This window comes from Panthera pardus, unplaced genomic scaffold, assembly GCF_024362965.1.
Source record: "Panthera pardus isolate Hobbes unplaced genomic scaffold, ASM2436296v1 HiC_scaffold_17, whole genome shotgun sequence".
Taxonomy (NCBI): domain Eukaryota; kingdom Metazoa; phylum Chordata; class Mammalia; order Carnivora; family Felidae; genus Panthera; species Panthera pardus.
The window spans coordinates 99,352,297-99,375,158 of record NW_026526732.1 but is presented as its reverse complement, the minus strand read 5'-3'; the positions used below and the strand labels follow the sequence as shown (position 1 = coordinate 99,375,158).

Below are 22,862 nucleotides of genomic sequence, written 5' to 3'. Positions count from 1 at the left end.
CTTTCTTTTGGGGTGAATTCCTCCATCTTTTCACTTTGGAGGAAGAAAAAAAAATAATAAAATTAAAATTTAAAAATTAAAAAAAAACACAAATAAATCAAATAAAGGATGCAAGATCCTAGGTGTGTTTTGGTCTGCTTGTTGAGAGCAACTTGACAGAACAGAGAAAAAAGAGAAAGGAAAAACCTAGTTAAAATTAAAAAAGAAAATTAAATACTAAAATAGGATAAAATAAAATAAAGAAAGTAAAATAGAATAAAACAATTAAAAAATAAGAACATAAAAATAATTTTTTTTCTTTTGGTATCCAAGAAAGGGAAAGAAAAGAAAGAAAAAAGAAAACAACCTGAGCAAAAACAGAAGTGAAGAAAACGAATAAATAAAGGAGCCAGCAGACAGAATGAAAACTGAATGCAGTTACATCATTTCCCCTAGAAATGAAACTTTGAAGCACACTATAGTCTGTAGACTAATCAGCAGGTGGAAGGGATTTGTCCTGGTCTTTTGGGGGATGTACCACAGATGGGCAGGGCTTGGTGTAACAGCTCCCTTTTCCACTTGATGACACTGCATAGCTTATTGGGGTCAATCCCTGTGTGTATTCACACGCTAGAGGTGAAAATGGCTTCACCCAATTCCTTACTCTTGGTGCAGGAATGCCACACCTTCACTGACCTGCGATCAGGCACCCCTCCTTTGTCTCAGGCCTCCGTCTATCCCACTTCTCCCCTATCCATGTCCAAGCTGTCTGCCTGCACCTCTCTCCAGAGTTTTATCTTAGATGGCGTGTCAAAACTCCACACTTTAGAGACCCCTGTGGTTTGGATGCATGCAAATTCTCTGGGGAAAGTTCTCACTGAGCAGTGGCTGGTGTTGGCTTGTCTCAGAAAATGTTTGCACGATGGCACAGCAGCAGAGGTTTATGGTAAATCACCCCACACAACCCTCTGTGGTTTGGTTTTGGTGCCCTCTGGCATCTTTGTTCCAGTGTCAGTAAATGTGGCTTCTCTCCAGGGTCCACTGGGAATTTTGCTAGTGGGAAGGCCGTATGGCCTCTACTAAATGCACTCCAAGCAGGGAAACCGCTTCTCGCTGTGTGGCACATGGACCCCTCAGTCCCTGCTGCCTGCTACTGGGGATTAGCCCTGCTTCCTCACCAGAGCATCACCAGGCACTGAAATCTGAACCTTCAGACTCTGGACTCCACTGTTTATAGAATCCTGGTGCTATTGAAACTCTCTTCTTTCTCCCAAAGGTTTTGGGGAACAAGTTTCTTGTTCAGTCCACTGAGAGTGTTTTTACTCTTTCTCTCTTTCTCACCAGATACTTTTGGTGGGAGTGCTTTTCTTGCATGATCCTGTTGTGCTTTATTCTCTCCCTTTCTCTTTCTCTCTGTCCTCTCTCCATGAAAAGGGCTCCCTACCCTTCACAGGTCTTCCTCCTTCACCTCTCCACAACCATGTACCTGCCAAGCTCTGGCTCAAGTTATGCAGATTGTTGCATTAATCCTTAGATCTATTTCCAGGGTGGTCAAAATGGTTTGATGTTCATCTAGCTGTGTTTCAGGGATGAGACAAGCTCGGGGCCCCTATACTACTCCACTATCTTAACCCCCGACCAGTATTTTTTAAAGCAATAAATTGTAAAAGCAATAAAAGCAGACTGGTGTTTATAATTTAACTTAATGTGCCTAAAGAGGAAAATCATTTTTTAAGAGATGAAATCCACCAGTTAGATCTATATCTCCTCATTATTATGAGGTATTTATTGAATACCTCCTGTGTGCAAAGAATTCTGGTAGGCTTTGGAATATGGAAGTCAAATTCTAAATAATTCAACCAAGCTGAAATGTGTTCAATGTAATGGTTGTATATTGCCTTAACAGAGTAGAGGGGAAATGTCCTAGCTATGTTATTAAATTGTAATTCTGAAGTGGTAAAGTAACAACTCACACTGCACCTATTTTTCTGAAAACTTGAGACAACTTAGTATTATAAATGTTTAAGAGCTCATTGATGAGCCAATGATAATAAAATTGGGAAGTATTAGTAATTAATAAGATAGGTATATTTCCATTTTAGTTAGAAAGACTCTTTTGGAGACTGAAGCTCTATCTCTGGAACTCTCTATTCAGAGCATAAATTGATTGAGCTTCAACTCTAGGTTTCTGCAGTGTGGTCAGTCTAATGGTATAAGGATCTAACATCACCTGGATTTCCATGATACTTCTCTTAAAGGTATCATGCAGACACTCTACTGTGATCTGCTTGGCATTTTCTGTACTTTTCTTCCATCATCTAAATAATATTTTTAGTAATGGAACTCAAGATTTAATAACTTTCTTATCAGGTGATAGTAGTTTCTTTAAATCAAAACTGAACTCTCTAATCAAAATTCAAGTTTATAAATATTTTGGATGGATACCTTTTTAGGCCGACATGTAAATTCCAAATCTTTCTTTAGTCTTTGAAGCAATTATATACTTGTCAGAAGTAATTTTGTTTGCAAGATATTGGATCAGTAACCTGACTTGCTGAATGCAATGCACAATTATAAAACTTTTAAATAGGTAAAATTTTAGCTTTTATAAACATTTTATTTCTCTTTCAAAATATCAATATATTTCTGATAAAGTAAGGAAATGATAAATGGAGCTTAGTTCTAAATTCCAAAACCTGAATCTAGTTTCAGGGATATTTCTTATTTAATTTTAGCATGTCATTTAACTTTTGGAAGTTTGTCTCTTAATTGATAAAATAGAATAAAAATTATTTGCCATGGTTATACAACTTAGAGCTATTGCGAAGATAAAATATTGATTGTTAGAACACTTTGAAAACTTTAAAGCACTATCAAAAATGTGTGTGAATGTGTGTGTATGCTTAAGTGATAAAAATTAATAAATCCTTATTTGGTTTGAGTCATTATTTTTCAAGTGAAGGTTATCACTCTTTAGAAAGTTTGGGGAAAAAAACAGGGTATTGTGTTTGAGATTTTCTTTGAGTGACTTGAACAGAGCAAGGTATAACATTTAATTTACATTCTTGGAAAGACAGCAGCTGAAATCGACTCTGTCAGGACTCGAACATGGGCTCTGAAGAAACAATGGTATTGTACAATTGGCATTCCACACTTCCTGAAACCCTTTCAATCTTCAAGGATTTTATAAATGTCAACCAATTCATCCCAGTTTTGCTTCTTAATGTCTTGTGTAAAATTGGTGTGCCTTAGGGCTCCAAGTACATTGCCACATATGCATTGTTTCAAAATTAATTTCATACAGAGTCACACTCTCCAACATAAAAGAGACCTAAAGGTAAATGTTATTTATGAAGTCAAATTTAAATAACACCATGCATCTTTCATATGAGTGACTCAAACTCTGATTCAAGAAGAAACATTAGCCAAAATTATTGCTCTGCATGGTAACCCAGAAAAATTCTACATCTTGTTCTTATGATTTTGCACTATGTTTGGATTCCCTGCATTGAATTAATTTTTAAACATATATGAAATAGAAATGCCACATTACTAATGCTTTTCAGGGGTGTCATTCAGAAAACACGAATGTACAAAATTAAAAAAAATAATAATAAATGTTATAAAAGTTCATGTCATTTTCTTAAAATGATTATTGGGATACATTTGAAGAAATCTGACACGTCTGCCTCTCTTCCTTAGGCTTCTTTACCTGCAACAACTGACCTTCCGGAGTTTTTTATTGCTTCTTATAAATGGCCTGGATGGACTCATGGCCCATTGGATCAAAAAAATTGTGCTGCATCATGGGCATTTTCTACTGCAAGTAATAAAGTCATTTTGATTACTTCATTCTAATTCTCCCTTTGATTCAAGATTCTGGGACAGTAGTTAAAAGATTTTTAAATTTAGAATATTTAAATGTTAACATTTGGTCAATTTAAATAAAGTTTTATTCTGACCAGAGAAAGCAACCTGAAGATTATATAAATATCCATTTTCACTCTGAAAATTGGTCTTGATTTTTAGGGTATAATTTTAAATGGAGAATAAATCAAACGAACAACAAAGAAAAGTTTCCAAAATTTGTTTGTCCTTTGAGAGTTAAATCCACATGATAAGAGTAGAAGATACCTCTTAATTCATAGTGTTATGGGTAATATTAATATGAACTTGCACATACCTACGTAATTCTCCTATTCTTTTCTCTTTATACAATTTGCAATAATATGCTTAATTATTAAACTACTTTGATGTAAGGAAACACTTCAGAACAAAATAATAATGGATTAAATAGGTTTTATCTCATTTGAGATAAAAGCAAATTTGTAACTTCTGACTCTAAATTGATAAGAGTAGTTTCCAAATTAATATTGCTGTTACTTCAAAAGTGTAAGGAATACTTCTTTTATAGCTACTTTCATATAAGTTCACAAGTCCAGTAAATCAATACTCAGGTTAATTTCAAGATTTAGTCTCTAAATTATCCTCAAAGGAGTGTTGGTTAGATTCCAGCAAATAACATAAGCCTAACATGATGTTGGTTGGCTACTATAAAAGATCTTTATAAAACTATGTTCTAGGCTTTGAAGATGATTCCAAGAATTGTAAAAGCATTGTAAAATAAGAGCATAGGCTCTTAGAGAAGTCAGCTCTGAAGGGTCATACTCCTTGGGACAGAAAAGTACTGATAAATTGGTCCACATATCACTGCTTCATAGTATCAGCTAATTTGTTTTAGAAATGATGCCTTTCGCCAGGCTTACCTCTGGAATGGCTCCATCTGTTAAGTCTATGCTACTTCCTACTCTAGAACAAATGCTCCCTGGATTTCTGATATTTGTCCTTGCTTGTTAGGGATCCGCATGGAGGACCTATTTGAGACTTGTTTCACATGGGTGGAAAAATATTTAATAATATAAATATTTTATCATTTTATGTTCATGTGGTTCATGTATTACACCTCTTAGGTGATGTGTAAGAATTTTGCTTTAAATTTAAGTTAGACTGGAATTTCTGAAGATGTCTTAGAAAAGATATTGGTGGTTAGATAGTGACAGCAACTTGCTAGGCTGATTTGAATGGTGTGTTTTGGTGTCCCCTAGTCACAGCCCCAGAGATGGGCTCAGGCCAGGGCTAACTCTGGATTTGTCCCCCTTCCTAATATACCAAAATACCAGGAAGAGGGTTTTCAACACTTTTGTGGTTTCAGATGCAATGGTTTTATATCCTGTGTATTCAGTATGACAAATCAGGCACATATTATTTGTTTATTTATTGTTTTGAGTGTGTTAAGCATAGCAAAGAGTAAACTAGGTTCTCTTAAAGATCTAGAAAATTATGACAGAAAATATAGTTACAATAAAAACGTGTTTTTGCAAAGAATCTAAAAACTATAAAATGGAATAAATAAGATATTTAAAAATAAACACATATGAAACAATAGTTATGCAACCAACAAAATTCAAGCAAGATTCAGAAGCTGAAGTGGTGAAGGAGTTTGGAATGGCAGGGGTGATACCTGTCACAGAGCAAATGTAGAGAGAGAGTAAAATAAGCAGGTCAAATGATAGGGTGTCTCACGGGTAAAGGCCAATAAAAGTTTTCACAAGGAGGTGGAAAACAATTTGCTGAACTGAGCCATTCTTAAGTCTGACTTATTTTAACTATTTCAAGTTAATTTGTACTAAACATTCACTGAGGTTCAGAAATGTCTGTATAAGAGGAACATACTGTGTCCAATTGGAATTCAAAATATTTATCCTTGAGTTGAAATCTACAGATTCATAGGGCTAGAAGGAATCTTAGAGGTCACATTTTTCAAGCCTCTGGTTTTATAAAATAGGCACAAATAGATAAAATGACCTACCCAATCTCAGAAATGACCCTGGAAGCCAGGTTACTGACTCCTTGACTACTGTTGTCAAAGTGTTCTTTGAACTGGAGAATAGTTACACTAATATTTTCAAGTTTACATTTGATTCTGAGCCCTGTACTGAAAGTCAAAGCATCAGAAAATTTCTATTTTCTTCAATGAAATAGGGAATTATTTCCTTGAGAATAGCAGAGGTGATAGTAGAATGTCATTTTCTCTTATGAAATTTATCCCAACACAGTAAGAGATGGGAATCGAGAAGGAAGTAGGAGGTTATAGATTGGACAGATATTGAGCATTTAAAATGTGCCAGCAATTGCATTACAGAATTATACATATGCTATAGTTACATAAAAACCACGTACATACAGAAATACATATGTAAGTGAATTATTTAAAAATGAATTATTTTAGGATAATTCTAAATTAGCACCTTGAGAAATTCCATTATATGGACAAGTTTGATGAGCAAAAGCTATAACATCTCCTGAAAACATTGGATGGATAGAAGAAAGCCTATGGCATTGTTGCCTTTAAATAAAAGTAAGTTTAAATATCAAGAACAAACTATACCAGCCATCCAAGAACAACAAAAATTTGTACCAAAATGGCACCCATCCCAATTTTCTCATGATCTTGTCATTCTTATTAGTTTATCGAGGTAACATAATTGAAATGATAATGGATTATCATTTTATCCAATGGTGGATTAATTTCCCTAGCCTATTATTCTATGAGGGTATCATTATGATTTTTGTTCATCACTGTAATTTCTAGTACTTAGTTCAGTGCCTATCACCTAGCAGGCAGCCAGTAATATGTTGGGAAAAGGAATGAACTGATTAGCCACAACCATGCTAGAGAATTTTATATTGATATAAATTTATACCATGTATAAATAAGGTGAATTATGCTCTGTAGTTTTTAGATATTGTATAAGATTTATATAAGTATGGATTAGTTTATGAATGGTTTCCCAAGTGGTTAACATAGACACCAGTTTAAAAACCAAGGATTCAATTCATTCCAATATATCATATTAATATGGATGAATTTCCAGTTAATATTTCTATAAGCTTTTCTGATTTCCTCAGTTTAGTTTCACTCATTTCAAAAGTTATATATTTATCCATGACTGTACATGAGATACAGGAGATAGAAATGTAACTGAGATGTGATTCTTGCCCTCAAGGAGTTATACTTGAAAGATTCCTTAATGAAAAATTCATAAGTATATAGAACATGAAAGGAACAACGAACTAGAAAAGAACAAGGAACTAGAAAAGTCTTTGAATTTGATAAGACGATTGAGCAATACCACAACTGGATAAAAATTATGACCAAAATTATGACCCTGTTGACTTTGCTGGTATGCATGATATATTAAGGACATTGGCCTTAATTTTAAATTATGTGAAGCTCTGGTGACTAGGATTAAAAAAAAAGGCTATGTAACTTATTAAAAATGTCATATGCCCTTTGAATATTAATCACTATTCTGTTTGAAACAGGTGTGGCAGCTGACCGAATAGCAATTCAGTCCAAAGGTCGATACACAGCTAATCTATCCCCTCAGAATTTGATCTCTTGCTGTCCCAAGAACCGTCACGGATGCAATAGTGGAAGCATCGATAGGGCTTGGTGGTTCCTGAGAAAACGTGGGTAAATAGCTGCCCAACATATGTTTGTAGTATTCTTCTGAGTTCTGTTTGGAGTTAAAAGAAGGAAACAAATGAATGTTAAGATTTTACCAAAAAACATATGTGCTACAGCTATATAAATGCCTGTATTACATTTAAATATACACTGTATTTGGTGTCTACTAAGATTATAAGCTATTGGAAGCCATTACGTGAAGAATGTATATATTTCCTGGCCAAATGAATAGAAGGATTCAAGGAAGCATTGTCTCCTGGTTGCTCTGAGCCAAATGGCTTTACTGAGTCCCCATGGGAATAGAGTAGTTGATATTGCTCATACCTCTGCCGAGTCTTCATTTACCCAGGTAGATGGATAATGCCAGGGAAAAATTAGATTAAGAACGAAATGAATAAAATTAGTAATTTATCGTTGGGTTACCATCCCATTTAATGAGGAAAGGCAGGTTGTTTTTTATGTATCTCATGTAATCTGATACCTGCTGCACAAGGGCTAATCTATTTAAAACCCAAGTTATCAAGGTAAGGACACTGCAGCTGATAACGAGTAGTGTACATTTGTATTGCTCACCTGTATTTGTATCATCCACTGAGTGCTCTTGGTTTGCTCTAGACCAGTCAGGTAGTATGAAAGTGTGGGTGTCAGATATTGATGGGTGGCAATAAATTTCTTTAAAAATTTTTCATGCATGTTGCTTAATAAGGTGGTGCTTCGAATGGACAACTTGGACTGATACCTTTTGGTACAGTGGTGCTTGATTGGCTTCTGTTTTACACTGTGGCAAAAATTAACACCCTTTAGAAGCTTCCAAACATAAATGAACTTTGAGACCAAACTAAATCTTACTGTATTGGTCTGCTTAGGTTACCATAACAAAATACCATAGACTGGGAAGCTTGAACAACAACCATTTATTTCTCACAGTTCTGGAGGCTGAGAAGTCCAAGATCAAGATATTAACTTATCTAGTCGTGGTGAGAAAACCTCTTCCTAACTTGCCTTTTTGCATCTTCAAATGGCAGAAAGAGAGCACCAATATCTCTTCCTCTTCTTATAAGGGCACTAAATCCAGTGTCAGGGCACCACCTCATTGCTTCATTTAAAGCTAGTTATCTCCCAAAGGCCCCCTCCAAATACCGTCACCTTAGAATTAGGGCTTTAACACATGAATTGGGGGTGACACAATTCAATCCATGGCACTTATTATCCCAAAGTAATACATATTATGCAAGAATTTTTTAAGCGTTCTTTAACAGCTTTACTTTCATCATGTTCCTTGCTCACATTCTCTTACTCTGTTGAACACTACTGAATTTTTTTGAAGCAATCATATTTGATACTTCTATGGCTAATTCAAGCTAAATATGTATAAAAGCAATTTTATTATTTTCCTTATGATCTTCTTCTATATTCAATAAATTACATAGCTTTGGTATCAAATAATTTTTGCTTTTTACTATGTTCAATTTCAAAATCAGAAATAAAAATTATTTTCTTTATCTTTTGTACAATGTATGCATCTGATAACTTTCTACTTAGTATATAGTATTTCTCCCAAAATGAACCACATAAACATAATTTAGATCTTATGAGAAGGTGTTTATAACTTCATAAAAATGTAAAAGCAAAAACAGAAACAAAACAGCTTTAACTCTGAAACTTACATAATTCATCAAAATACCCCATCTCAACATAATAAAATCCTTGGTTTTTTTCATATCAAGTTTGGCTCTTCTACATTATAACTAAATATTCAGAATGAAGAAGCCTTTCCTGTATGAATATTACCATAGATTTTATTGACAGTCACTTTTCATTTTCAGGAAATTCTATACCATAGATAAATTATTTATTAAAGTAGGTTGAAACAAGACTTTTGAAGAAAAATGAGGGAGCAGGGAAGAGTGTAATATATTGAACTGGTGTATTAGATTTAATCAACCCATTGAAAGTTACACATGTAACTTAGGAAACTTCTGGAAAATTTATAAATATTTAATTAAGTAAACTTGTGCATAGATTCGATATTAGGGCATTTTCCTAAGTACTACTTTCACTTCTTTGCTTATTCCTCATAGACTGGTATCCCATGCATGCTATCCACTTTTCAAGAACCAAAATGCTACCAATCATGGTTGTGCCATGGCGAGTAGGTCTGATGGGCGGGGAAAACGGCATGCCACAAAGCCATGTCCCAACAACATTGAGAAATCAAACAGGATCTACCAATGTTCTCCCCCATATAGAGTCTCTTCCAATGTAAGTCTAAATGGCAAGAATTAACAATGGTTAACTTTCTCAAAAATATATAGCTCTGCTGTTATTAAAACTATTTAAAAACTATTATATTCTAAAATGATGCTATGTTTGGAGGGATAATTTTTTATATTCTTAAAGTGTCCATTAAAGACTCTCAGATTTCTGATCTTTGTAATATTAGCAGCATTAATGATTATATGATATATATTTCCATACTTGACAAATAAGAGCTAAATCATACCTTTTTTTCAGTGACTTTTTTGTGGCAGTAGCTCATTGTATCAATCCTTTGCCTTACTCCACAAAATGATTGAAGTAGGTACAGCCAAAATGGGAACATGACTCCCTTAGATTCTAGTTTTTCATGTTGAAAGCCTGGACAAATTTAACTCCATCATATCAGTCTTACCCAGACTTGCTCACTTTCAGAATATCTGAACCTTCAGTGTCTTCTAGTTACTTGCAGAATAAGTTTGGTATTCTTTTTTTTTTTTTTTAAGACAAAGTTTATTTATTTATTTATTTTGAGAGAGCGAGAAAGTGAGAGTGGGAGAGGTGCCGAGAGAGAATCCCAAGCAGGCTCCTGCACCATCAGCGCAGAGCCTGACGAGGGGCTAGATATCATGAACCGTCAGATATGACCTGAGATGAAATCAAGAGTCGGATCCTTACCTGTCTGAGCCATTCAGGCGACCCTACGGTTCGGTATTCTTATAATGGCATATAGGTCTTCCATGATTCGGTTCTGACCGAATCCTTTACACACTCTGTCCTGCCAGCATCTACCCCTACACCTGCTCCTAATGCTCTTGATAAATAGGATTACTGTCCACTCCATAAATACATCATGCTCTCTCATACTTCCTTCTTAGCCACACGATCATACCTCCCAAGTGGGTATTCCACGTGTTTCCATCTGGTAAAAGCCCACACATGTGTCAAGACCCAGGTCAAAACTTCATCTTCTCTGTGAACTTTTCTTAACTCCTACATAACATTAATTTCCCTTTTCATTTGCACCCCTAGGAACTTTGTGCTTATCTCTGTAATGTAACTTATTATATCATAATGCAATTAGTTGTGCTATTCTCCATCTACTCCACCAAAATGTAAATCCCTTGAGGACAAGTAAAGGGTCAATATTTGTTTCTGTTCCAGTTTTTGGTATATACTCTGTGACCAATGTGCATATATGAATGAATTAAAGAGTAAATGAATGACCTGCGTTCTTACTAGGTGCTGCATTACACAGCACTTAGTAACAATGTAGAAATATTTATATACTAACCTACACTGAGGTACCTCACTAAACAATCACCTGAGGTTGTTCCTGTGATCAAAATAATGGATAAACTGATAAAACATGGTTTTAATTAATTATTTCTTATTTGTGACCACAAAAGTTATTATTTCAAATAACAATTAAAAATTAGTATTGGTGAAAATATTATTGGTAAAAGTCAGTAAAACACATGGGTGCATCTTGTCTTTAGCAACTTGATCAAAGTGGTATTTCACATGTGAGTATTTCAAGCCATGATTAAGAGTAAATTATAAGTGGTTAAGGCACACTGGATTGTAGAATTCTTAAATTGATTACATAATATCTAACATTATACACCAAATAGTAGGTTTAGTATGCTCTGATAACAATAATGATGTTCAATGATGTTTCTCCTTCTAGGAAACTGAGATAATGAAAGAAATCATGCAAAATGGACCAGTTCAAGGTAAGCTTGGATGAGATATGGTTGTGTCTTATTTCTTTCTTTAATAAACAGCATTACATTTTATTTCATGCAAAAGGAGCTAAATAAAAGAAATTTTTTACTTTTAGAGTGTTCATAAAGTTTCAACAGTTCTGAGATCAGTGCAATTATAGGATATATGCTCACCAAATGACTTCATTATTTGCCATTTCATTTTAAGAAGATAGACACATTCATAAATTGAATTTCTAAATACTAGTGGCACATTTGATGAAAGTCTGCTAAGTCTTTCCAAAAGGGATCATGGACCAAACAGGCAAACAGGCAGTCAAACATGAAATGCTTAGTGGCAGAGCTCACTTAATTATTCAGTCATATTTAAGTATTAAGTATTAGAAATTTTCCAATCTTCATGTTAAAGGGGTTAGGTAATGGATTGGAAAAAAAAAATTAAGAATTAGCAGTAGAAAAAAATATAAATACTTTCCTTTTTCTATAAAGTCAAAAGAAATCAAAGAAGCCAGTGTGCTTTTGTGTTTTATAACATGCCTTCTGTTTTGATCAATTTTGTAAATGTGTTAGGGATAGTAAATTAACAGTAAATAAGAAAATAATACCCTGACTTTATATTGACTTTGATTTTTAAGATATCATCTCCGAGACATAGTTCCTCTGCTTATCTATTTCATTTTGCATCACTGCAATGGATGAAGATAAGTTTATAGAGCATGTTCCCTGTGCTAAACATTGCCTGGAAAAGCATGGAAGGACAAACCTAGTGAGGCCTAAAATGGAATTTCAGGTTGTGAACACATGAAGGGCCCAAAATGTATTATCAGTGCAGTGGAATGAATCAAATAAATTTAAATTAACCAAAGTTAAATTAAAACATTTGATATATACTTAAGGAATTATTGGCCAGCACCTGCTTTTGTTTTCCTGAATGCTGACCTAATTAGTATTGGTTCAACATCTAGCAGGAACCATGGGTTTCAAAGTTATTTTGGAAGAATTATTACTGATCATTATCACCACTTAACATTTATTGGGAAGCCAGAGCTTCCACTAAACATGTCCTGAATTTAAGTCGAAAAATCCTGAGACCTTACACAAAACGTGAAACGAATGAAGAGAATTGTTTTTCCTTGTAATTATGTAACTTTTATTGACTGTTATAAGAGTGGGAGATTCATGTATGATTTACATGCATGCTTCATTAAGGTGAGTTCTTGTGACAAATTTAAAAGGAGCACAGGCATTAGAACTCAAGGCTGAATACAAAATTCCACCTTTGACCTTTGCTCCTTAAATGATTTGGGGCAAGTTATTTAAGCTCTCTTTATCTTCAGATCATTGTAGTAATGTTTCCAGTTTCTCTCTCTTTTAATCAGTCAGAAGAAATTTGGAGCATAATTCTTTAAAATTGAGAACACCTTAGGTTTGTTTTTTAAGGCTCAAGTACGTCAATGTTCATGAATTTCACATATGAATCAAAAATGATCAAAAGTAAGAATCAAAAATAAAAATCTGAAAACAGTGAAGTTGAAATCCAAATTATTCCACAGTCATTCAACAAATGTTTGTCAAGACCCTTCCTCCTGCCAGCCTGAGTCAGGAGCGGAAGATAGAGCTGAATCAATGTGGACTCCTTCCTGCCCTCATACCTTGTTATAATTCTGTGTGCTAAAGTTGGCTGCAGTTTTCCCAAAGTGGAATTGCACTACAGTAACATACAGTCATATCTTTATGGGTTCATCAAGTCTGAAGGAAGGAGCCACCCTCAAGTTGATCATGATCTCTCACCCATGCTACTTCGCTTGGCACTCTTTTTTTTTAGCAGTGAAGTGTATATTTTATTCATGGTGCTTAGGCAGAGTTGAGAAGAGCTGAAGGGGTCAATGGTTCTCTAGAAGGGAAAAACCCCTGGCAGTATCTTCACATTTAGATAAATGCTGGTTGACTCATCTTGCTGTACATGCAACATGTTGCCTCATTTTCTCCTCTCTCACTACAAAAGAATGTAAAACGCAATAGAATGCTGAATAAATAATACTGTGTGCAGCCCTCTAAAATCTATAGAATTGCAAGTAATTTTAGGTGCTGAAAAGAGAACTAAAGATCTGCATTAAGTACAGTTACATAAATTCTTAAAATCCTATGGGAAAGTATTTTAAAGCAGATAAAAAAGAGTTAACTGCTTTTGAGAATATTTAAACAGCATCAGGAAAGGTATGAAACATTAAAAAAAGAAATAAAAGGTGGAACATTAAAAAGTTATATTTGACTTTGGAGTTAAAGTTTCATTTTAGGATCTATCAAATGCCTGTGACCTTAGTTTTTATTTTATTTAAAAAGCATGTCAAACTAATATAGACAAGCATTGTGCACCTATCAACATATACTTATCTAGTCCCAACTAAAAATATTTTCAGTGCATGTCTTCTAAAACTTTAACGCCTTCACCCTAAATTATCCTAGCCATTCAACAAAGCAGCGCGTGATACAGAAAAGAAGTAATCTAAGCGAGGGAATGAAGGAGAGCTTTATCAAGTATAAGCTCTTACTTTCTAAAAAAATACAACAGTGGCTTAGCTCTTCAGAGCCGGGAGGATGAAATCTTGTCAGAGCATTCTTTTGCCAAGGGTTTGCTTTTTATTCAAACTCACCAAGGAAAGGTTTGTATTTACTTGCAGGGATTAAGGACAATTACTTTAAGCCCTGTTTGCTGGGTTCACCCTTCACTGCCAGCTTAATTGGAGTTTTAAGAGGCTCCTGGTGAAGCCCCAAGTTCATGGAGAAACAGCAATCACTAGCCAAGTGTAGGGGGGCTTGCCTGCAAGGGTCTCAATTCCTGGTAATAGTGCTTCTGTCAATTAGGAATAGATGGTGTTTTAAAGGTAGAATGTGTACTTAAGTAATATTCTAAATAGCTAAAAGCTGTTTTTATAAGAGAACCAAAAAAAAAAAATACTGCAGCAATTAAACTAAGTACGAAAGAAAATTAGGCTGAATTGCAAAGTTTCTTCTTTAGACTCTCATGGCAATTGAACCACTGATTGTTCTGTGAGAATTTTAGAGGTTTTTAAAGAGAATTGTGTCAAACTGTTGCATTTATTTTGTTGGGTTTTATTTTAGCCATAATGCAAGTCCATGAGGATTTCTTCCACTATAAGACAGGGATATATAGACATATTACCAAAAAAGCAAATGAAGAATCAGGAAAATATCGAAAGCTTCAGACACATGCCGTCAAACTCACTGGGTAAGACAATTCCTTAAAAATCTTCATTTAATGCTTTTGGAAAATGAAACTGAAAATAAGTGTATATAGTGCATACAGGTACCAGAATTCACCTTGGTATGAGAGGTTTCCATACAAATTAAAAATTATCCAAACCTTGGCACTATTTACTTGTTATTTTAAAGTCCAATTAAGGGGTCACTCAGGTGGTAAAGATGACCATTTCCTGTCTCTCACTTGTGAGCGTGTTCTAAAGATCTGTTTTAAGGGCAAGGAAAATATATTATTGGAATGAATTCTGTATATGGCATAAGCAAAGGAAGGGTACAAATCCAAAGTATATTAGAATTTGGGGAGATGGTTTTAGATGGAATTACAAATGGTAACGATTAAACAGAAAGAATAGGGTCACCTTTAATTCAGTACAAAATTATTTTTTAAGTTAATTTACTTATTTTGAGAGAGAGAGAGAGAGAAGGAAAGAGAGCGTGGAGGAGGGGAAGAGAGAAAGGGAGACAGAGAGAATCTCAATCAGGCTCTGCACTGTCAGTGCAGAACCCCCACATGGGGCTCAAACTTGCAAACTGTGAGATCATGGCCCAATCAAGAGTTGAATGCTTGACCCACTGAGCCACCCAGGCACCCCCAAAATTATTTTTTATATTTATGTGAGAATTGTAGAAATTACACTCACCAGTTTGAGAGTAAAATATATTCATCTCCACCAGGGCAAGAAATAACTTCAAAATTTGGTTGCGTTTCAAGAGTAAGTAATTTCACAAATGGACCCTAGTCAAAAGGAGAGTGTGGTCATCTGAGGCCACTTTCCCCAGTGTCTTCTCCAACTCATTCTGACTCTGCCCCATCTTTAAGCTCTTTCTCCTAATGTCTCACTCCAATTCAAATGAAATACTATAGGAAAGGTTTTTGTGTCTTTTTCTTTCATTTCCATCCAAACCCTCACGTTTCTCATTTTGCCATCATAGTAAATGACTTTATTCCTGTTGAACATGTTCTTCCTCTCTAAATTTGTTTAAGCTTGCACAAAAACAACCTGAGCTACAACCAAATCACCACCTCCTTCTTACTGATCTTTCAAATATTCCGAGTCAACTCTAAGGACTGTAGACAAGTTATCTTCTGTGATGTCCCTTTGTCATCTCTCCTTCATTTTAAATACTCTTATATTTCAATTACAAAATTACCATATTTCTTTGAATCTAAGCTACTACTAATTTTATGACTTGTCTTGATTTCCGGGATGTGAAAATATGTGTATATTAGAATTGAAATATATGGCATTTCATGTTAATATAGGATATTGAGAAACTACAGTTGGGGGAAAATGTAACGATAATTTCACCATCCAGAGGTAACTTTTCTTGAGAGTTTGGAATATTTTTATGTTCCTCCTAGTTGTGTGTATATGTATATGTATATGTGTACACACACACACACACACACACACACACACACACATACATACACAGAGGGAGAGAGGTGGCTAGATAATTAAGTGTCTATCAGAAGAAAATGAGATAGGGAAGTTCTTAAAATTTTATGACAAATGAAACATTGCTAGAGTATTCATTAGCAACATATATGAATGCATTTCTCAGTATCCCTTTAAATCCTGGCTGTTTTGCTTTTCCATTTTAATAGATTATTCTGTATAGTTTTGGTCACTCAACACTGCTCCTCTTTTGAGGGTAAGATAGTTTCTGATTACCCTACATTTTAGGTTATATGGAACAGGGTGTTTGCCTTAATTTTTTTCAAAAGTATCACTTAAAAAATAGGGGCAACTGGGTGGCTCAGTTGGTTGAGCATCGGACTTTGGCTCAGGTCATGATCTCATGGTTGGTAAATTTGAGCCCCGCATTGGACTCTGCTGTCAGCATGGAGCCCACTCTGGATCCTCTGTCCCCTCTCTCTGCACCTCCCCCAATTGTGCTCTCTCTCTCAAAGATAAACATTAAAAAAAGGTAAAATACAGGGGCTTCTGGGTGTTTTAGTTGGCTCTCTAAAATAAAATTTTTAAAAAATGCATACATGCTCATTAAATTATTATACAGTATATATATGATAAAAAATGTATTACCTAAAAAGAAGACAGTAAAAAAAAATCCTCCCAAATTAGATTAATCTCACTATTAACGTTTGGTGAGGAGCATGTCAAGTAATTCTCTGTTTCTCTCTGTGTTGATGAAAAGAGAGACAAACAAAAATAGACAATATAGGATAATGACACTTAAAAATACTAATATTCAGGGGCCTGGGTGCCTGGGTGGATCAGTTGGTTGGGCATCAGACTTTGGCTCAGGTCATGATCTCACAGCTCATGAGTTCAAGCCGCGCTTCAGATTCTGTGTCTCTCTACCTCTTCCCTGCTCATGCTCTGTCTCTGTCTCAAAAATAAATAAACATTAAAAAATTAAAAATACTAATATTCAGGTTACTTTTACTTGAATTTAATGAAATGAGACTTTTTGGTACTTCAACACAAGAAATGCTAGTTCCTAAAAGAACCATTTACACTTAAGAAAAAATATATGTTAAGAGAATTACAGATGGGAGCAATAATTCATTTTTAATTACACATTTCAATTTAGGATTATATCTGTTATTAACAAAATGAGGAAATTCTTCATTTTTTTTTTTTTTTGAGAGAGATAGAGAGAGAGAGAGAGAGCGCGCCTGGGGGAAAGGGGCAGAGGCGGGGAGAGAAGGAGAGAATCCTAAGCAGGCTCCATGTTTAGTACAGAGCCTGCCATAGGGTTCAATCTCATGAACCGTGAGATCGTGATGTGAGCCAAAATCAAAAGTTGGACGTCTAACCGACTAAGCCACCCAGGCACCCAGGAAATTTATCATTCTTATACTTCTCCCCATCTCTCTTGCTCTCGTACATCTTATATTTATTAGTAGTCTTATTATTTTTACATATTACAGGATTATAGAATTTACATTCTGCTCTGAAATCATACTATTAATGGTTGTTTAAACTTTGTTGTATGTTAATAGAATCAATGATAAACACATATTTTTTATGATGGCTTTTCTGTCCTTGAATTTAATTTGTATCAGGTATTTTGTTATTTAATACTACCAGACAATCATATTCTGGATTCCTGTTCTGTCTATTGCCCCTCCCTTCGGTTGATTATCTCAAAACTTTTCCTTTTTTCTTGAATTCCCAATTCCTACATCCTTGTGTTCTTAGCCCATAACCCTGAATTCTATTTCACCAAAAAGATTAAAGCAATCCGAGAACAACCCCCAGTATCACAGATACCACACACCCGCATAGCTTTCCTTCCACTCTTTCTTCCCACTTCTTACATAGATAATGCTCCTACCTCAATCCCTCTTGCTGTATTGTAGACCCCAGGCCCTCTCCACTATTCAACAATATGCAGAAGCAATTTTCCCTTTTTTTCTCTCCAGTCCAGATCTCTTTCCTGAACTCCAGATTCATACATTCCATGGTCTACTTGACACCCCCACCTAGATTCCTAATAAATGATTCAAATTCAGCCCTTCCAATACTGAACTCCCAATCTTCCCCTTTCTACTTTCTGAACAGTATCTATCATCTATCGTCATCTGTCATCTACTGATGACAATGACATCTTTCCATATGCTCTGGCTGGAAATTTTGGAACCCTTGAAATTATCTTTTATTCCTTTCCTTGCAACTCACTTCAAATTTCAGAAACTCTGTTGGCTCTTCCAACTTACATCTAGAACCCAACCAATTTTCATTGTCTGAACTACCCCCACCCTTGCCTGAACCACCATTACTCATTATCTTATACATGGGTCTTCCTGCACTTACCTTTGCCCTCAATAGTCTATTCTCAACAGAGAAATGTTCCTTTTAGAACATTAGATCTTGTCACTCCATTTCTCAAAACTCTGTAATTTTCTCAGTTCCCACAGAGTAAAAGCCAAGGTCTTTACAAAGGTCTACCTGATCTGAGGACTCCCCCATCTGCCTGCCAACACCCCCCTCAACTTTCTGGTCTCAATTTCTGTTAATCTGTATCTTGTTCTTCCTGATCTCGTATCCTTTAATGTTTCAGGAATCCACACCCCATCTCTCTCCCTCTGCCTAAAATGCTTTCTATCGTTTCCATGTCACCATCTACTCTTTGCTTAGATCTCATCCTCTCAGTGTGGCTTCCTGACTGTCCTATTCATTGTTGCTACCTGCCCTCTCCTCTAGCACTTCTGATACCCTTTCCCTAATGTATTTATTTTTTTAATAACAATGATCACTTTCTCACCTACTATTTAACTTAACCAGCTTTTGATGTTCATTGTGATCTCTGTCTCCCCTTTCATGAAACTCTGTGAGAGGAGGTGCCTATATTATTCATCAATGTTGTCAAACCACCTAATCCCCTGCTGACCCATCATGCATTTAATGCTTTTCCTATCCAAAGAATGAATATTTTTACCATATGTTCAACGTTAGTTCTTGTTCAGGCCTCATCTTTAAATGAAGCAGGTCTTTGTTGAGAAATAGAGTGAGGGGAAGTTGCAGGAACGAGCTGAGGCACTCCTCTGCTTTAACCTGAAGTTTGTGATTCTTGGGCCCACGCTCGTCAGATCAACTCTGTCCTTAGTCCACAGCCCAGAGAGTTTGGTGGGACTCAGAATAAATCCCTTGTGAATATCTTTGCTGCCATATGCTACTCTTTGCCTTTATTTTTGTTTCATCTGGCTCCATCTTTCAACCATTGTCTCTGGCGGTTTGCCCAGGACTTCAGCAGCCCATTGAGCTTCCAGTGTGATTTCTTGTTGAGCTGACTTTCCATGGGTCTAGTGGGAAGGGACTGAAATGTGATCTCCATGGCCTGCTCATGGCCCTCATTATAAAGATCTTGAGAGGTATTTCTGGACTGCCTGGCATACTTTTAAGGGGAAAATGTACTTGTGAAGGTCTGGAGACGAACGGGAGAGTAGTGGCAAGGGTTGTTACTCAGTATCTACTCTAGTTTGGGTACAGAACAAAATGTACTTTTCATTATTACTCAAAATTGCTATTTGGGATTATAGCTCTTTGGCTCACTAAAGATAGAAAGTAGGTACTGATATTTAAAAGTCTATTTTGTCTACTTTGTTTTTTCATTCCTAATTGATGTATGAGTTTTCAGGAAGGCAAATGACATACAAATGCCTTTGCACTTCCACTATAACTAGAAATTCAGCTTTGCTTGAATTCCGTTTGCCTTTAGTTTGAAAGTCATATTCCTTCAAAACCTCCCTTTCCTATGTATTTTCATTATTAATTTTTGTCTTTTCTAGTAATGTTCTTGATTTGGAAAAATTTTCCTAGCACATATTTGGTGATTGAAATGATGTTTATTCTCATTTAGAGAACTCTGAAAATGCCAACATTGATGCAGAGCCTTTGTTGATTTATTGGAGCTGATGACTTATCATCTGTACTCCCTATTTAGCCATGCTGGTCATGTTTTCTTCACTCTACTCTTAAATTCATTCATGCTGGGGTTGAACAAGATATAAATGTGTTTATATTTAATTACACAGACACTGTTTGTGTATCTTCCATGTTCAGTATGTCAGTTGCAGTAATGTGTTCACTTTTATAAACTCCTAGGAAATGGAGACCTTTGTAAATTTCCCTCACATGTGTGGCAATTAGCAAGGCTTATTCTTCCTGTAGGCAAATTGCTTTTGGAGAATATGTTTATTTTTCGGAAATATTTCAGGTCACCGGGGCATTGTTAGGTGCCCTGGAGCAGTAGATTTTAATTCATTTCTCCATTAGTAATTCCTGACGGTAATTACTGCATTCAGAAAATTAATGCATCAGTGAATTAGAGAGTAATCAAATAGCCCAAGTAAGTTAATGTTCCTTATCAGAGAGCTTAATATTCTCCTATGAAGTACCTTACAAATTTATCACAACAAATTCTATTTGCTGCCCTTTCTGTAGAAGACAAAGCTATTAGATTTAACTTACTTGAACAAATGAATTTCAACTTCTATCAAGTGCCCAGCTCTAGGGAATACAAGGAGGATTAACACATAGTCCTGCTCTTAAGGAGTTTAAGGAATGAAGTAGACATATTCATGATTGACTTTAGCATATGGTAATAAAAGCTATGTATTTCCATACATATAAACACAGAATTGTGGTAGGTAGAAAAACACTTGTAATGCCTTCCTTTGCTCCTTATAATCTTATTTAACTCCTCTCTCCTCCCTTTCCGAAACATTTGTTCACCCCCATTATGGATACTATGTTGTAAAAGGATTTAATTGAAAAAAAAATGCCATGTGTTTTGAGATATGGCATTATTTATACACCAATACGAAGAAGAAAATATTACCACTTAAACTAAGAAACCCACTGATTGTTAGATGTATTTCAACTTTAGAGGTGTTAAAATGTGGGGTGTGTGTGTGTGTGTGTGTGTGTAGTATTTGAGATTTTTTTATCGTGGCCAATGTTCTTTATATTATGATCTTATTCCACATCTACATATCATTACAGTATCTTATGTCTCTGTCTATCAAAGGTCCTGAGCTTTCTTTAATCCCTCAGTCAGAGGTTGATAAAGTAGTGTAGTTAACACATTTACATATGATCTCAAGAATCACTACTAGAACTAAAATTTTAAAAATATCCAGGAGTTATAAACTTTAGAAAATTAAAGGAAATTATTGGGATAAACATTGACTTTTCCTCATATTGTCATCCTGCTATGGGAAAGAATTTTCATGAAGATACAATGGTCTATATGTCACCAAAAGAGAAGGATAAAATAATTCTAGGATGTATTTTGCCATTGTTCAATAATGTCTTAGGTGAAAGTTCATTTATTCAACAAATATTTATTGATTATCTGAATGTTCTAAGAATTGTTTTATGTGCTAGTGATATATCAGTAGACACAGATCCTGAACCTCATTAAACTTATAGTCTACTAATTGACATTTAGCTATTAGGCAAAAAAAAAAAAAAGTGTTTTGGTGCTAAACATTGTGTGTGTGTGTGTGTGTGTGTGTGTGTGTGTATTTGGTGTCATTGATTTTTGTTTTTGTTTTTGTTTTTTGAGGTCTTCTCATTTGTAACAACTTGGATGGATCTTAGGGGTAAAACACTAAGTGAAGTAAGTCAGACAGAGAAAGAGAAATACCATATGGTTTCACTCATATGTGGAATTTAAGAAAGAAAAAAAGGAAACAGACAAACAAGAACCAAACTCTGAAATACAGGGAACAAACTGGTGGTTACCAGAGGAGAGCTTGGCGTGGGACAGGTGATATAGATAAAGGGGATTGAGAATACACTTAGTGTATGAGCACTGAGTAATGTATAGAAATGTTGAATCATACTGTACATCCGAAACTAATGTAACTCTGTTAATTATGCTTAAATTAAAAAGTCATATCAACTTTTTTACTTACAAATATTATATAGTAACCCAGAGAGAAAGGAAACAAACTAGTGTGAAATGGTAGCTGGAAGAAAAGCAAACACAGCAACAGTCCAAGAAGAATAGATTGAAGAATAACAAAGGTGGTTTGTGAGTAGATTGTCAATGATAACTTCAAATTTTTTTAAATTAAATTGAACGTGTAAGAAATTAGGCAAAATGATAGAAATTGGGCATATCTCCCATACATAACTGTGAAGACATCTGGTTTGAGTGAATCATCAAAAAAAATCAAGTCAGAGCTGTCTGTAAACTTTAATGCAAATTCATTATATGACTTAAACTGGGTACAAATAGAATGCTTTCTAAATTTCTTGTTTCTATATAGTCAATAAATATTGTTGTTCCTGATTCTGTGCTGAATAGGACACATGGTGAGAAAAACTAAAAAACAAACACTCCTTGTCTTCACACTACAACCAGATATTAAAGAAAAACCCATATGATAGATTTTACAAAGACAGGGTAGAGAGTGGTAAGAGAACTTACAATGCTTGAAATAGACTTGAAGATCTGAGAAATGTCCCTGAGGCAGAAATGTATGAACTGAGATGTATGGGCTGAATAGATCCAGGCTAAGGGGCAACTTGTAAAAAGGCTCTACATTCAGAAATATGCAAAATGTTATATAAATACAAAGAGCATCATGTTTGCTGAGTCGCAGA

General features: G+C 35.1%; 1 protein-coding gene across 1 annotated transcript in view; it reads left to right on the top strand.

Moving 5' to 3' along the window:
• The window catches only part of TINAG (tubulointerstitial nephritis antigen), an 83,598-nt gene that overhangs the window by 26,910 nt on the left and 33,826 nt on the right, over nt 1-22,862 (top strand). The window contains exons 5-9 of the mRNA XM_019457449.2: nt 3,682-3,805; nt 7,366-7,516; nt 9,592-9,772; nt 11,457-11,502; nt 14,617-14,743. Coding sequence (XP_019312994.1) covers nt 3,682-3,805; nt 7,366-7,516; nt 9,592-9,772; nt 11,457-11,502; nt 14,617-14,743 — 629 coding nt within the window. The remainder of the gene's footprint in view (nt 1-3,681; nt 3,806-7,365; nt 7,517-9,591; nt 9,773-11,456; nt 11,503-14,616; nt 14,744-22,862) is intronic.